At 39.9% G+C, this 10,872-nt stretch overlaps 1 protein-coding gene across 3 annotated transcripts; it reads right to left on the minus strand.

The window, feature by feature from the left end:
* Positions 1 to 2,305: 2,305 nt before the first annotated feature.
* Positions 2,306 to 9,067, minus strand: LOC111273168 (uncharacterized). 3 transcript variants are annotated; one of them, XR_002687896.2, is made up of 5 exons: positions 7,952 to 9,065; positions 6,799 to 7,051; positions 5,120 to 5,351; positions 3,727 to 4,094; positions 2,306 to 3,211 (listed from the first exon to the last, which is right to left on the minus strand). XR_002687896.2 is itself a non-coding variant. In XM_022854855.2 (4 exons), the coding sequence occupies exons 1-4, from the start codon at positions 8,154 to 8,156 to the stop codon at positions 3,846 to 3,848; spliced, it is 888 nt and encodes a 295-aa protein (XP_022710590.1). In that variant the 5' UTR covers positions 8,157 to 9,067; the 3' UTR covers positions 3,690 to 3,845. The 3 variants fall into 3 exon arrangements, 2 of the variants coding, with proteins under 2 accessions (XP_022710590.1, XP_022710589.1); XM_022854855.2 differs by lacking the exon at positions 2,306 to 3,211 and having other exon boundaries at positions 3,690 to 4,094; positions 5,171 to 5,351; positions 7,952 to 9,067; XM_022854854.2 differs by lacking the exon at positions 2,306 to 3,211 and having other exon boundaries at positions 3,690 to 4,094.
* Positions 9,068 to 10,872: the final 1,805 nt, after the last annotated feature.

Here is a 10,872-nt window from a genome sequence, read left to right on the forward strand (position 1 = left end):
ACACAGCTAGCTAGCTAGCTACCTACCTCTTGCATTGCAGAACTGTAAGCTTTATAAACGCACCGTTGGTGAACACTGGCGTATGTAAAAGCATTCGTTGACCATGTGCAATTGGCGTGAGCTGACATGAAGTCACCCCGGTAGCGTTGTAAGGCTGCGATGCCAGAAGTTGTCCTTTGTGAATTCTCTACATTCATTAAATTGCGATAATCCTGCCTTTGTGTGAGACCGTTTGTTGAGAAGTCGCCACATATACTTTACTTATATTTCGTATAGTTTGATTGGCGCGGTTTTTTCATTGTGGTCGCAAGCAAAATCTAGGACTCGTACTCACACATGAAACAGACAGATACACGCGTGTATGCATGCACACAGAAAGGGACAAACAATTCGCTGTGATGAATAATAGGCACAACCATCGGCAAAAATCAACTAAGATGTGTATCTTATATGCTGTCATTTCTGACCACTTATTTTTAGGAAACTGTGATTCGTTTCGGGTTTTAGTCTGTGTTAATAAAGAAAAATGCCGTATATATATATATATATATACATATATAATATTGAAGTCGATAACATCGAGATGACAATTGAGCGTATAGTGAGGGAATATGTGAAAACTATAAAATTCAGTTGCTTATATACGGTATGATAACTACTAAAAATATCTAGGGTTTTGCCCCTGGCCTGCAAACATCACAAACAGCTTGCGTCTATTCGTGCTATATAGGTTATGTTAATAGTTACTAATGTACGCGGAGCGATTAATTATCGGTAAATCTTCGTCGGTCTATTTTTGCGGCGCTTGGCGCGATCGGGGGATAGTGCCATTTTGCCTGCAAGGCCGTGCGGTGAGTAAATTGGTTTTATGTGCGTCGTCCGCCTGCCGTATCATGTATGTAGTAAGCAAGGGGGACGAAATGAAGCGAGAGAAAGTGCAGGAATGAATGAGCTAGGTATGAGCATATCGTTATATATAAAATAAAAAAACATTGCTTCAAAACACTGAAGTATTGTTATTTGATAGCGAGCGCGTGACGAGTAGCTAGCTACCAGGCTTAATATGAATTTTTCTACATAGAAGTAGAACTACGTTAGCTGCGGACGATCGCAGAGCAGTTACTGTTCCTTCAATTCAACTTACAACAGCTTTAGATTTGGTTTAGAATTGACGACCATTTAATGCTTCTACTGCATACATTATAAGACTCGTCTCCATTATGAACAGTTGGGCGAAACGAGTGTTCGAGTGAAATTATTTTTCGCACGGGACCATAAAGACGTCAGTGAGACTTAGTGCCCTTGTGACAAAACTTGTAATGAGGGTGCAGCGGCGCCCGGCCGGCCAACAGGCCAACGAATAGTCTAAGGAAGTTTATGTTCTATTTGCATATGTGCACTTTTCTTGAATCCATTATAACTTGAGTATTAGTTACGTTTCACTGACAGTCCGTATTGCTGGTTTAACTTAGTTTTTTCTACTTATCATTGAGCTGATTGGTATCGTGGTAAGATACTGGTTCTGCTTGTTTTTGTCTCTGTGCATGTCCTGCATAATACGTTGTTCTAATAACGAATCAGGAACGATTTACAGACGCTGAGCAGTTCGGCTGACTGGGCGCAATCCAAGGCCAAGTTCTGTTATCTGTCTAGCAGCTTGTCATTAGTTAACGTGGGGACGATAGTTCACTCCTAAAATCTTTTTTCTCCCTGTACAATGGACTACACAGCATTTTCGGTTGCAAAGACAGTTTCGTTTCAACTTTTTAAACCGTCACATTGCATCGAGCCCACCGTTCGACGAGATTATCCACAAGTGTTAAATGTTGGACACGGTGCACCATTCCCTATCCGTATCTGTGACATTTTTAAAAGTAATTCTCGTCAATGTCTTCCTGTCTTCTATAATAAGCGTCTATTTTTCCTGTGCACTTGAGGCAATTAGCTATTAGAATAAAGCATGCTTGAGCTAAGCTTTCATAGTTCACAAATAGATATGGAAACGTAGAGTGCATATCTACTCCACTCAGTACTATGTTCTAACATAATGCAAAATCTGTACATTTTGTATTTGCAAGTGTAACGCTGCATTAATTTTCATGCCAACTATCAGATCAGGACCGGAGACCCTCTCGATCCATCTCTTCCGCGCCGCGGCCTACCTCATTCGCGGGATATCATGAAGCGCAGCGAAAAACTTTTGCCTATTGATTTACTATTCCCATTCGTAATTGAGACGACTCTAGAATGTGCGAGGCGTCTTGCTCTCTATAGCGATTTCTCTTTCCAAATGTTCTACTGCAGTAAGGGACGAATCACAGCACGCAGGGCATCTTGCTGCACGGCAAGAGTTTATTTTTGGACAAGAATGTACCTAAAGACATCCATCACCTACTTAGGCGTTTTGTGCGGCCGTACTCAGTTCATTAATATATCGCTATCATCAAGGCGCGCGCTGATTGTTTTGCGGATATATAATTTAGAAACATTGATATTCTTTGGTTTGAGTATTTTATACCAGCTGCAAAAGAATCTTCGAGGAAATTTACGCTTTACGTGCATCGGTACAGCAAAGGCCGAATCGTCCAAACGAACGTACTCTATTCAAAGTCGATTCGACATATTTGCCTTGTGTTGCTGTGGCTTAGTTGCCTCCGAATATTTTCTATCGTCTCTGATGTTTCTCCTTACCGTAGGTCGAATACAAGAGCACGCGGTGTGATTTGCTGTCATCTCTGGCCATTCAACCAATATAGGGAGCACTATTGTTTACGAATGTTTTCGAGGCGTTAGGACGTTTGCACCTCAATAGTACCTCGTAGAATGCTCCTTAAAGCACCAAATACTGCGCCTATTTTCTCATTGTTGCGTTAGCTTGTTCGATATACACACGCAGTTTGTATTGAAACGAGTGATATGCACAACGTGAATCATTTTACAGCTCAATTCTGGAAACGTTTCTTTGTTTTGCCTCCACATTTCGACGTAGACGGATCTCTATCGGTGTATTGAAACTGTGTACCGCTGTATGACGTTACACTTTCCGTTTCTGCCGATTCTCATTATTGCCATGGGACTGGTTTTCTGGAAAAAATTTCGGATAGAGAAGACACTGCGCACGGTTGACTCGCTTATGCACTTGGATCCAGAAGGTATCCGTCGATTCACGACGCAGCACATCAAGATCCAATTTTGTTCCAAAAGCCTGAATCTGTGGGCGAACGGAAACGGACAGGTAGAAACCGATATTTTTCATAAAAACGAATGAGCTGTAGATGTAGTTCCCTTAGAAAAGAAACTTTACTGAAGTTAATTTATATATATATATACAAAAACAAAAAAACTTAGGAATTAACACCTTGTGAATAATTGAAGCACACTCGCGGAATCGGGGTAATTAGAAAGAAGTGCATGCGTGCGTACTATGTTGAAGATGCATGTGTTCTTTAATATTAAATTGACAGAAAAATGTTTCGATCCGAACTGTAAATTAGAACACCGTATCCTATTCTCTCCTATATGATCAGCGTTGACGGAGGAGGAACTAGTAAAAATGTTCATAACTGCAAGAGAAAGAAGCAGTGGAATTAATCTTCTGCCAATCCTTGCCAGCCATCAATATTTTGTCATAGAAACGTACCTGCAAGCCAACAAGATTACAAAAAGCTTGACAAATTCCACGTATCAAATGGCGTTTATGCATTTTTATTAGCCAATAGCACTTACAATTATAATCTGGGTTCCAAGCTTGCTTCAATGCATGCTTATGCGGGAAATACTTGTTACAGAAAAGAGTCAAGATTTGTTTCTACATCGTGACCTTTGAGACGCTTCTTTTCGTTCGATCATTCTGTCCTTCTTCCTTTCGGCACATGCGTTGTTTTTTCAGGTTCAATATCATCGCCGCAAAGGATTATATCCAACTGGCCGAACTTGTCAATTTTCACCATTGCGGCAGGATTGTTTTTACCACAGAAATTTCGAGTTGAAATGACATTTAGAACGGTACGGTTGTCCATATATTTATAGCCCGCAGGTGCCCACTGCGTTCGACATATTAGATTTAATTTATTGGCTTCCAAGAACTGAAACACCTACGGATGAACAAAGCACAGTTGATGCACGTAGCTTGAACAGGATTAATTCGTCTAACTAACAAAAACAAATCACTCATAGCAAAGGGTGACATCGCTGCTGTGGATTCAAAGCGTAGGTTTCGTTGGATAACTGCTTGCGAAACACAATGAAAAGTTTGTATGTCTTCATTATTTACAGTTTTTTAGAATAACTTCAGACGCACGGAGTCACACTGACGCTTGCCAGCTACTGCTGAATCAATTGCTCACTAATGTCTTAAAATAGATCTGGAACCCCGCTTAGAGATCTCCCTAGGTCCGTCGCTTAGGGAGCTCAAGACCATATTCAAGATTAGTAATGCCGTTGTAAATCGGATTTTTTCAGTCAATTAAAAGCATGTGATCAAAATATCAACAACAACAACAACAACAGTCCTTAAATTAAGACTAAATTAAATACCTACCGGAGAACGAATGCTAGGTTACTCAACAAAGTACGATAACTTGATTTGAAATTTGGCTGTGGCTGCCTGCTTTGGTAGAAGAGGGCCTATTTGTACGGTGCAGTGGTTTACCAAATTTAGGGATGCTTATTAAGCGCACTTGCTAAGCGTTTCATGCTTGGAGCCAGCCGTCTGAGCCAATACTTAAAAGCAATGTCGAACGCAAAAACGTCGAAGGCTGATTTGCCCGATGTTTTCTTTATCTGTGTGATCTATACATGGATATTTTATGCTCATTCGCTAATTACTCCTGCCACGTTTTGGAGACGACGCTGACGATCACGCTCGATTCTAGTTGAGTTTCTGTGATTATTGCGCAACATACACGTAATGCATAATACAAGCAACCTCCCCATATATTCTTAAAGCTGTAGCATAACGTTCTGCTATACAAACAAACGTAGACCGACAACGGTCACGTACGACTCCATGCAACTGATTCTATTATTACTATTCCATGTTTCTCATAGGATATGAAATATCGTTTTTTTAAACGAAGTGTTTACTTCCATACATTTATATTCTAATTCGTGTTCATACCGCGCCAGCATCATATTCGTGAACTTCATCTTCGACGTAAGATGCGCCCACCTTATTGATAGGCACCCCAAGAACAACCCCTGCTGCCGCTCCGTTCAGTGACTTTAACGGACGTTCGAGGCTTCGGATGCTATCGATTGTGCGAACTTTGCTATTAATGCCTCCATGGCAAGCGAGCACCTTATCAGCAATGACAGCAGCCAAGGGCAGATACGAAAACGACGTTACAAACCTGTTAATGGCATCAAATGCGCACCGTTGAGTTGCAAGCAAATGGGGGAATATTTATTTCAGAGGGAACTTACTAAACGCCGTATAAAAGATTGTCTCGTATTGTATCATGTGTACAAGGTTTCGTTCATGTGTGCTTGCCAATGTTTCGTCGCTTGCCATGTTCTCTCCCATATAATTCTTAAAAAACAATCTTGTCCTACAGTTTGCCCAATAGTTTGTTTGGCGGGACGTTTTTCGGTAGCAATTATCTTGTCTTGCCAGAGTTTTAGTGTTTAAAGTACGCGACACGCACGTGAAAAATAAGACGTTATATGTTAAAGTGGCTAGAGGCTTGATTTCGATTGTCTCGCAATAATTAATAAACGTTGTCAGTGAAAATCTGCTTAGGCCAATCACGGCAATAGGCCAGTAATAACATGAGACTGGACTATTTATTGTCATTTATGAAGACAACTGCTTTACCTTTTGAAATAAATCGTTAATATACATACGACTTCTATTGTATGCCTAGCCCTGTAGCTGGCTCAACTGTATTCTTTCTTCGACCAGCTGAAAACCAGGTTCTTTACCCAACTGCAAATCTTTTCCAACTGTAAGTGAGCCTATTTTTAGTTCTATTTGGTCTCCCATCACAGCAAAAGCAACACCAATGGAGTGTTCCTTTTGTGGATTAGAAAGCGTACTCATATAGTCGTATAATATATATAAGTACAAGTGGGATCTCAGACTCTGCATTTATCTATACAAACACGCGCTTCAGTGCAGATTTCAAAGTAGTTTAACTTAAACTTCAGGGATAATTCCCCATTTTTCAATAGAGTAAATCGCATAATGGTGTCGGTATCGTGTGGCTAAACGTGATGCGTGTGTCAAAAAATCGCGTTCAGTAGATAACCATACTGTTTGCAAAATTCCCGCTTCTTGCTTCGTAGCTCGCTTTGCCTATATGTCAAACGAGCGTTTGCGTATAGTACAGATCAGTGCTTGTAGCAACACCTTTGAGACACATAACAATGAGATCACAAATATTGTTACGAGGTCTACAGGATAAGATCGAAGACAGTAACATAAACATAAAAGAACAACTATAGTTCTACTACTTTGGAATCAAAATAGTAGAACTATAGTTGTTCTTTTGTTGCCTAAATTAATACCATGGTTAACAGTCAAGTCCCTAAGACTACCAAGACCTAAACGAGCTGATTCGTGTGACCCGCTCTTATTGATATGGATTGATGATATAATTTGGAGATGGGACTAGTTCCTATGAAATATGAGGCAAATTTAGAACGAATATTCACGGTAATTCTTCATTTGACTTCATTTCACAATCCACCATTTCCATAGACGATACGAGGCATGAACTCTTAATTACGTCCATTTCATCACAGACAATCATACGAGCGCACGAATTTACATAGTGAATAGAACATAGCATCACTAACTTTTTGTATAGGTCTCCGTCGAATCGATATTTAACCTCTGTTTTAAATCCTCCTTTTCTTACACGATCCGTAGATTCTTGTTCACCTCGAAGTATAAAATGTTTATTTGGATATAGCACTTTAAAGCAATATAGCAGGCAAACAACCTCAATTGAATTTTTACCCTTGTTTACAATATCACCCAAAACGACGTATGTTGTCTTTGGTGGCATACCTGCCGTATCGAGAAGATTTAAAAAATTTCGTAGATCTCCTGTAAAGCCGAAGAAGTTGATTTAATTAGTTCCATAACTACGCGCACTATATCCCAGTATGGCGTTTGAAATCCTACAATTCGACTAGAAACTACTTTTGCTTCAGATGATACGAAAGTAACTTTCGGTGCAAGAGCTGTCAGTAGATACTTTAGTACCGAATGTTTAAAAAACAAGCAGACACAAAGGGTTTTGTTCGAGGATCGTCAAACTGAACTCCGCCTTCAAGACTTAAGTAGAGTTCGGCATGATCGGGCTTTTTCTCGTCATATCTTCCGTCAGTTTCCCATTTCAGGTTGCGCGCAGTCACCTAATGGCATAATGCTGCTATATTTTTGTTCATAATTTAGTGTTTTTGCGTCTTGTGCCAAGATTAAAGCCCTTTCGAACAATTCTTCTGAAAGGCCTGCCGATTAACTGGATAAGTAGAACTAGTCGAATATTTAAGGGACGTTTTCTAAATTTCATGGAGGCTAAAGCTGACTATGCAGTGTACAGCCATTCTAGGACCCCAATTCGATGTCCTGTATAATCCGACACAAGTGGGCATTTAAATTTTTACTTGGAATACTGCCTTTCCACACAGCTCCGTCCAAACTTGAACGTTCGTATCATTGTCTTTTATTATTATTATTATTATTATTTAATTATCGAATGCTCACTCTCCATTCAGTATACCGGTGAACCACAGTGAATCCATTCGAATTCTATAAGTGTAGCAGATTTACGACAGGCCGCAAGTACGACCCTGCCGTAAAAAGGCATGGCCTTTTTGGAGCCCGCAGTCAAATAATTAAGCCTTCGTCACATGATTCCCACTGCCACTAACTAAATCACTTACAAACTGTTATCACAGATTTAGTGCGCTTGCATAGTGTCCCACAGTTCTGGCTACTTACCAAAGAGACCTCCACAGATCATTACTGGCCCCTGTAGACAGATGAGGGACTCATCCTTGTTTAAGACATCTGTTCCTAAGTCTAATATGTACTCAATATCGTCGCGTTTTAACTCCGATATTAACAAATTTGTCCTCCCAAAATCGATTAAAATTTTGATTAAATTTTTAACACGAGTCACATCTAAAACTGGTACATTTGCCATGATAGTCACCCGTACAGAAGACTAAAAAGAGCTAGTACTGTACCAATTTCGGTCTCCATGTATAAGATCAACACTACCTAATTTGCGTTGCAGCTGAGTACGATTTCGTTGTTGTCAATAGGAACCTTTGTAGATGCAAAGTATGCCCCGAGGCCCTGCCACAGGCGGTAATTGAGATAGCAAAAGACCAAGTCCATGTCATTGGGGTCTGTAAATTTTTTTATTTACAATTGGGTCTGTAATTTTTTTATTCGCACAAATTGTACAGCATGTGGCGGAGTCATTGGCAGAACTAGAGGTGGTAATCCGTCGTCTCATTCAATCAGAGAGCGACCAAGCCACCAGGTCAATTTCTGTAAATTACAAACTGCAGATTTATCTATACTTATCGGCTCTTTAGCCTTTTGGAATTTTATTGTATCTACCTCGCCGTATAATCAATCAAACTGTTGACGACGGTCCCAGTTTTGCACGGTTACTAAATTCAAGAGTTATCAATATGATAAGTTACTGTGTTTATATATGTTCATCATTATGCCATGTTAATTTACTATAAACACTGATTATGTCTACCAACACAGCTCTGACGCAAAGCAACTGTAGCACTATGTTTTACTAAAGAATTCATGATGATACGAGAGATGCACACATAGCGCACCCAAATAAATCTTATGCTATAAAAAAAATTATTTCCATTTTGTTTTGTCTACCCTACATGGCAACAAACAGATATTCCAAAGATAAATCTATGACCTGGTAATGGATGTTGCTGTCTTAAACAGCATCGGACACCGCCTTATACAGGTAGTAAATCGCACCATAGAACGCACCACGCTAATGACCTCCAGTTACCTCTGTATTAGCCTCCAGTTTACTAGAATTACCCGTTTACGCAAGTTTTTTCTTATCATCCAGCACATTAAAGATCAAAAAAAAAAAACAAAAAACGCGACGGTATATTAGGTTGTCGAAAGAGCGTTAATGTTTTTCTAACTAGATGGCTTTGAAGTTATACATCTCAGGTATTATACGTTGTGTCGGCTGAGCCTTGGTATCAAAGCTGAAATTTGGCAAGATTAGATGTTCTAAAAAGCACCTTGAAAATTTCTACAAAACTTTCCAATTTTAGCACAATAAAGGCTACAATACATGAAACAGATTGTGCTGGTCAAGATACACTTTTGGAATAAACAGCTCAAAGAGGGTCCTGTCATATTTGTCCTGCAAACCTCAATGTGATCAAAGGTACTCTTCGTAGTGATCGATCGACTGCGAAAGAAGTCGCGCAAATTATGGCGAAAGTTGAGCTAGGCCGACATATGAGCAGCCATCACATCTATTGCTAAACATATATCACCAAATAGTTTTTAATAATTTAATTAATAGTAATTAAAAGTTCACTCTTTCGGTGCGACGCAAAACAGTCGAATTGATTGTGACTCTACAAAAACGCAACGTAACGCGAGCCATTTTCAAAGTGGTTAATCTCGAGTAATCAAAAGTGGATCACATGCGACAATAACGTGCAGGTGCTTCAGAATTTCTGCTAAAGCCTAAACCGATGCCAAAGGACTCGATACTATGTGTTTGGTGAATCATGCATTATAAGCTGATGTAGCCTGGTAAAACAATAGAGTCAGACTTCTTTTGTCAACAACTAATAAGGCTACACCAAGCCACCAAAAAGGTTATTTGGAACTAGTGAAGAGAAAAGACGTCATCTACCATCGTAACGATGTCAAACCATGTACATTTTTAGCTACCGGGAAAAACTTGGGTGGGAAATTTTGACGCACTTGCCCAGTGATAAGGCCATCATCTGTTTTGATCACTGCTGAACTCCTTTATTTGTATTAATTTAGTTTTCGCATAGAGACGAAAAAATCACTTATCATGATTTCTCACCCAGAAACCATTGAAGTTGCCCAGTGATAGGGTTGTAATCTGTTATATATACAGTGTAGTAGCTTTTAGTAATTACTTTTTAATATAGAAAATAATTTGCTTCAATTTTGGCTTAAGAATGCCTAATACCGTTTTGATAACCTATATGTTACATCGGTAAATAGGCAATGAACGTTCATTCTTTTTCAGGCTTTTCCAATATTTTGTTTGCTGATAGGCGAGTATTAGATACCGTTGAATGGATCCTTCACTCTCGTTGCCGTTTTTCTATTCAGATCGCTCCTCTCTAACTAGAAAATATTTTACGTGTGATATGAGCATCCTATAGCTATGAGGTATAGGTCCATGCTGTAATGATCATCCTTCAAAAGTAGCCCAAATCTACCCCCATGGAACCCGAAAAGCCGACTGGAATACTAAGATAAAAGAGGTAAGTGGCACCCTTGACCACCGAGTGCTCTTCACACACACTCGGCGTATCCTGATCTACGTAGGCAGGCCTGGAAGGGTTGGCGTACTTCGTTGTTCTCCTCCGTGCCTTACTTCGCGTTTTTATTCACTCTCGCATCAGGTCGCTGTCCGTCCACTAATCGCCCAAATTAGCCCATATCAGCTCACTCTATTCAGCTTTCAACTCGACTAGTTCTGTTTATGTTAAAGCGAGCATGTGTACATTATCTTGTATCATTCACGTTCACTACCAACGCCATCTCTCGCCGCTACTGTTTCCGCGCACTAGTTAAAGAAAAGGCGGCATACAAGCAGATGGAGACCATTTGGGGGGCAACAATACCCGCACCACGCAAGCTCT

The sequence above is a fragment of the Varroa jacobsoni genome, unplaced genomic scaffold, assembly GCF_002532875.2.
Source record: "Varroa jacobsoni isolate VJ856 unplaced genomic scaffold, vjacob_1.0 contig05161, whole genome shotgun sequence".
Taxonomy (NCBI): domain Eukaryota; kingdom Metazoa; phylum Arthropoda; class Arachnida; order Mesostigmata; family Varroidae; genus Varroa; species Varroa jacobsoni.